Consider the following 6,206-nt stretch of genomic DNA (forward strand, 5'->3'; position numbering starts at 1 on the left):
AGTTAGGTTAGGTTAGCTTGGAATGGTTTGAGTTACGATGAGTTACGCTAAGGTAGGTTGAGTTAGGTTAGGTTGGAGTTGGTTACAGTGACACAGTGGGTTAGGTTAGGTTAGGATAGGTTAGGTTAAGTTTGGTTAAGTTTGGTTAGGTTAGGTTAGGATTGGTAGGTTAGGTTAATTTATCATGTGGAGAATCTTTTATGGCCAAACTTTCATAAGGTGGGATGCGAACAGAAACATTTACATTACCAAGACCTGTGAAGCACCTGCCCAAGTGATGCCAAGGAAAGGGACAGACGGAAACCATTCCTTCCCTTGGCATTGTTGATCACAGGTGGAAACACAGTAACACTCCATCCATTTACTCTTTCCTCAGGTTCTTTAGCGGCACTGGTCTGGCCCTGGGCTGAGACACTGGGACAAGCTTAGTAACTCTTCCACTGCTGATCAAGCCTTCCTGTTATCATCTACATCTTTTAAAATACGTGTTTCTTGCACTACAGTCTCACAAAACCTTACTTCCAAGATTTTTGCACTAGTCTCATAAACACTTAATTTTTGCAGTACAGTCTCATAAAACCGTAGTTCCGTAGACTTTATTTCTCCACTACAGTCTCATAAAATGTATTTCTATAGATTTTTTTTTTGTTTTTTTTGCACTAGTTTCATAAGACCGTACTTCCAAAGACTTATGTTTTTCCACTACAGTCCCTTAAAAACTTGCTTTCGTAGCTTAGCAAAGATTAAATTAACCTCATTCTTTTTTTTTTTTTTCCCTACGGAGATCTCATTGTTGACAAGAAAACGTTCAGTCAGTCAATCAGTTTACTTGTACAATCAGTCAGTCAATCAGTTTACTTGTACAATCAGTCAGTCAATCAGTTTACTTGTACAATCACTCAGTCAATCAGTTTACTTGTACAATCGCATTTACCCGCCCACTTACATTCTTCGTAGTCCTCCTTAAAAATCCAGTGGGTGAGTTCGTTTTCTATGTAGGTTGTTTTTATTTCTTTTTTCATTATTATATTAACTACACTTCTTATTTTTACTCTACTGCTCACACCTTCCATACTTCCTGAGATCAGCCATGAGTTAGTTACAATAAAGTCAATGAGAGAAAAAATTACTGAATCCCGTAATATGCTATACAATACGTAATGGCTTAATTAATGGGGACAGTTCTCTGCCGCCAAGGAAACAAAGAAGACGAGAGAGAGAGACAGAGAATGGGAGACTGTTTTCTGTCTTCCTTTTATACCACAGAAAAATCAGAGAGCTGAGTTAGAAAAAAAGTTATTGATAAGGAAAGTTTGTGTAGCAGTGGAAAAGAAAAAAAAGTAAATATTTGTCAGTTCTAAGCCAAGAGACGAATAGACAAGAGAGAAAGAGAAAAAAAAAATGTAGACCACAGAAATCTAGAACAGTTTTGTGTGAAAATTTAAACTTAACAGAGATGAAAAGTTTATGCAACAGTGAAAAAGAAAAAAAAAGGTAAACAGTGACCAGAAAATAACACAGCTTAGTATAAGAACTCAACTTAGCAGTGACGAAAGATTATGCACCAATGACAAGCAAAACAGTGACATTTCCTGCGTCTTTAAGTCCGGTAGAGGAGCACAGGGAGGAGGGCGAGGAGCGGGAGGGCCAGGTGGAGGGCGGGGGAAGGTGGGGCGGCGGAAGGGTCATGGTCATTACACAGGTCAGTCATGCAGTAGTAACCTTCGATGTGTGTGACTGCCTCCCTCGTGTTGGACTCCTTCAGCTGAGCACCCAACTCACTTCGCGCCGTGGTCGTGTTTTCGCCTGAGAGAGCAGAGAGGGGCGCAATGAGAGGGAGGTGGGATGGAAGACAGTAAACGAAGAATGAGTTTAAGAGGAGAGGGAAAAAAGGGAGTCTGAAGATATAGGAGTAAGGAGAGAGAGAGAGAGAGAGAGAGAGAGAGAGAGAGAGAGAGAGAGAGAGAGAGAGAGAGAGAGAGAGAGAGAATATCAGTCAAACAAACCACTCAGTCACTCAGTCACTCAGCCATCCATCCATCCATCCAACCACTCACTCACTCATCCACCCACCCACCCACCCACCCACCCACCAGTACACGCCCTCACTCACTCACTCCCTCACAGTCACTAAGTCCTGTCCACACCAGGAAACCTAAACATTTGAGAAATATCTATCCACCCATCCATCCATCCATCCATCCATCAATCAATCCATCCATCCATCTATCTATCCACTCATTCACCCATCCATCCACTCATCCATCCATCCATCAAAGCTGTTTCCCAAATATTTCCAAACAACTGCAAACATTCTGGAAACATTTGAGAAGCATTGCGGAGTGGAGGGGCCGAGAGGAGCCGCCGTGCCTCACCAGTTCTCAGCACTATGGCTTGACACACATCCGCCTCCACCGTGTTGATCTTGGACTGGTCGAAGTGTTCCTGGGGGCAGTTCTTGTTGTTGGTCAGCTTGTCCTCCGCCACGTTGGAGTCGTAGCCAGAGCACACGTAGCACTTGATCTTTGCTGTAGGTGAGGAAGAGAATTACGTAAAAGCACATCTCCATGCAGTGTTACCAGTTGTGTATTAAGTATGTTTATGAATGTTTCTGTATCCTAGTGTGTGTTGCCATGTACATAAGTGTGTGTGTTGCTTTTGTGCTGTTTTGCTTGCGTCAGTAGATGTGTGAACCTGAGGAGAGAGAGAGAGAGAGAGAGAGAGAGAGAGAGAGAGAGAGAGAGAGAGAGAGAGAGAGAGAGAGAGAGAGAGAGAGAGAGGGAGGAGGGGGGTGAGGGGCACCTACCTGCCTGAGCGAGCGTCACCACCACCATCACCGCCACTACCACGAGGAACACTTTTTTGTGCATCCTGAAAAAAAAAAAAAAAAAATTATGATAGTACTACTACTACTACTAATACTACTAATACTAATACTACTACTACTACTAATAATAAGAAATAATAATGGGATGATGAAGAAAAGAAGAGAGAGGAGGAGGAGGAGCAGAAGACGAAGACGAAGACGAAGACGAAGAAAACAACAGCAGCAACAACAACAACAACAACACAACCAACAACAAAAAAAAAAAAACACCACCACCACCACCAAAACAACAACCACCACGAACAACAACAACCTAACCCAACCCAAACTAACCTAACACAACGCATCACCCCACAAACTTAAACACACCACTGACGAAGGAGAAACACACACACACACACACACACACACACACACACACACACACACACACACACACACACACACACACACACACACACACACACACACACACACCTGACTTTGGCTCCTGCAGAAGTACGTAGGTAAAGCGAGGCAGACTGTTTGTAGCGGTGAGAGGGAGTGAGCGAGGCAACGTGAGGGTGAGAGTGAGAGAGAGAGAGAGAGAGAGAGAGAGAGAGAGAGAGAGAGAGAGAGAGAGAGAGAGAGAGAGAGAGAGAGAGAGAGAGAGAGAGAGAGAGAGTGAATAAACAATGGAGGGGGAGGAGGAGTTGGAGGAGGGGGAGGAGGACAATGGTGGGAGGAAACTGGAGTGAGTAGAGGAGGAGGAGGAGGAAGAGGAAGAGGCAATGCATTCAAGGAAGAGAGTCGGATTTGAGGAGACAGAAAAAAGAGAAAATAAGCAATGAAAGATAAAAACAGGAGAGGAAAGGAACAGAAAGAAACTAGATAAAAGTAAAGAAGAAAGAGAAGAGTTACAGGGGAGGAGGAGGAAGGGGAAGATAAGAGAGTAAAAAACAGACACGAAGATAAAGCAAGATTGAAGAGATAGTGGTAAATTGGTCATTTATGTGTTCGTGGTTAATTGTTATTTTGTTGTTGTTGTTGTTGTTGTTGTTGTTGTTGTTGTTGTTGTTGCCACCATTATTACCTCCACTACTACTACTACTACTACTACTACTACTACTACTACTACTATTACTACTACTACTACTACTACTACTACTACTACTACTACTACTACTACTACCACCCTTGGTACTATTGAGTCTCATTCCAGTGTCGAAATTTAGTCAGTTAATCAACCAGTCATTTAATCAGTCGTCCTCCTCCTCCTCCTCCTCCTCCTCCTCCTGCGATTTTGTGTGTTCCGCAACGAGACAGACGGAAGGTAAAAAACACCAAACCGAAATGGTGGAATAATGAAATTAGATGCTTCCTTCTGGCTAAGAAAAATGCGTACCATAAATACATACTAACACAAAATAATGATGATAAACTAGAGCACGACAGATTACGTAGAAAAACTAAAAAGCTGATCAAATGCAGCAAAAAATCTGTCGAAGTTCAGATCGCGAACTCATGTAAAACGAACCCAAAGGAATTTTACAGTTATGTAAAAGCAAAAAGGGTCTTAACATCAACGATTGGTCCATTAATAACAGAAAATGGTAAACAAATAGTAAGCGAAACAGACATGGCCAATACCCTGAACGAGTATTTTTCAACAGTTTTCACGACTGAGGATATTCAGGGCAGTCTGCCGACCCCCGACGCCTCAGTCAAGAGGCACCACGCTGCCAGACTTCACCATCACAGAAAGTGAAATCCTCTCAGTCACGAAGAGCATGAACGTAAACAAAACAGCCGGACCAGACAAGATATCACCCAGGCTTCTTAAAGAAGCAAGAAATGAGCTCGTGAAACCGCTTACAATTTTATTCAATAAAACTTTACTAGTGGGTCAAGTTCCCCACGAATGGAAACTAGCAAATGTCACGCCAATCTTTAAAAAAGGAAATAAATCTCTCCCAGCCAATTACAGGCCGATCAGTCTCACTTCAGTAGTGTGCAAGCTGATGGAAACAGTAATCAGAGATAAAATTGTTAAATATTTAGAAGAAAATAAAATCATACAGGATTCGCAACACGGTTTCAGAACCAAGCGTTCCTGCTTAACGAACTTACTAGACTTCTTTTATGAAGTATTTAACTCGTATGACGAGACAAAAGCTGTTGATATTATCTACCTTGATTTCCAGAAAGCTTTCGACACTGTTCCTCATAAGAGACTCATCAGTAAAGTAAAAGTTCACGGCATTGCCGGAAACACCCTGAAATGGCTGAGAGACTGGCTCTCTGACAGAAAACAGCGTGTTGTGATAAATAGAAAAGAGCCAGATTGGCAAAAGATAAATAGCGGCGTTCCTCAAGGCTCCTCTGTATTAGGACCAGTACTTTTTAAAATGTACATAAATGATAGTGATGAAGGGATAAATTGCTAAATAAGTAAATTTGCAGACGACACCAAAATAACAAGTAGAGTAACGTCTGTGTCATAATGGCAGGAACTGCAGTGTGACCTCAATAAACTAATAAGCTGAGCAGAAAAATGGCAGATGAGATTCAATATAGAAAAGTGTAAAATTCTACATATTGGAAGCAGCAATGTTCAGGCGAGATATGTAATGAATAACATGCCACTGTCAAGCACCGATAACGAAAAAGATCTTGGTGTCGTTGTGTCAAACGACTTAAAGCCGAGTCAACACTGCACAGAAACAGTAAAGACGGCAAATAAATTAGTAGGGTTCATTGGAAGAACCTTTGAATTTAAAATCAGAAAAGTTTATACTAGCCTTATATAACTCACTGGTGCGCCATCATCTAGAATACTGTGTTACAGTTCTGGTCATCATATTACAAAAAAGACATTGAAAAACTAGAAAAGATACAGCGCAGAGTCACAAAGATGATTCCAAGATTGCGCAATAAGCCGTATGAGGAACGACTGGAAGAACTAAATCTATTTAGTTTAACAAAGCGCAGGATATGAGGAGACCTAATTGAAGTGTTCAAAATTTTCAAAGGATATTGTAACATTGATGTACATCAATAATTTTACCTTTGGTCATTCTAACCTAAAAAGAAATAATGGATTCAAGATTATACCCAAACGTTTTAAATCCCACGAGGCAAAACATTTTTTCTTTAATCGTATAGTAAATATATGGAATAAACTTCCTGCAGAAATTGCGAACAGCAATACTATAGAATCATTAAAAAAAAAAAAAAGACATATTTAAAAGCAAATCCCCAACAAGCTCTCTTCTTGTCCGAATAATTACTAAATTCCACTAATAAACTCTTATTTTACAGACATCAGTTTTATTATAAATTGTATTAACTTTCAGATAGGCGTATAGAGTTCACCGTAGGGTGAATAGTAGAACTTCCT

The 6,206-nt window shown here is 40.9% G+C and overlaps 1 protein-coding gene across 1 annotated transcript; it reads right to left on the bottom strand.

Moving 5' to 3' along the window:
- Positions 1-841: 841 nt before the first annotated feature.
- Positions 842-3,439, bottom strand: LOC135102684 (uncharacterized). Its single transcript, XM_064008075.1, has 4 exons — positions 3,305-3,439; positions 2,807-2,871; positions 2,376-2,528; positions 842-1,806 (listed from the first exon to the last, which is right to left on the bottom strand). The coding sequence occupies exons 2-4, from the start codon at positions 2,868-2,870 to the stop codon at positions 1,601-1,603; spliced, it is 423 nt and encodes a 140-aa protein (XP_063864145.1). The 5' UTR covers position 2,871; positions 3,305-3,439; the 3' UTR covers positions 842-1,600.
- Between the last annotated feature and the right edge of the window lie 2,767 nt (positions 3,440-6,206).

This window comes from Scylla paramamosain, chromosome 8 (genome assembly GCF_035594125.1).
Source record: "Scylla paramamosain isolate STU-SP2022 chromosome 8, ASM3559412v1, whole genome shotgun sequence".
In the NCBI taxonomy this organism is placed as follows: domain Eukaryota; kingdom Metazoa; phylum Arthropoda; class Malacostraca; order Decapoda; family Portunidae; genus Scylla; species Scylla paramamosain.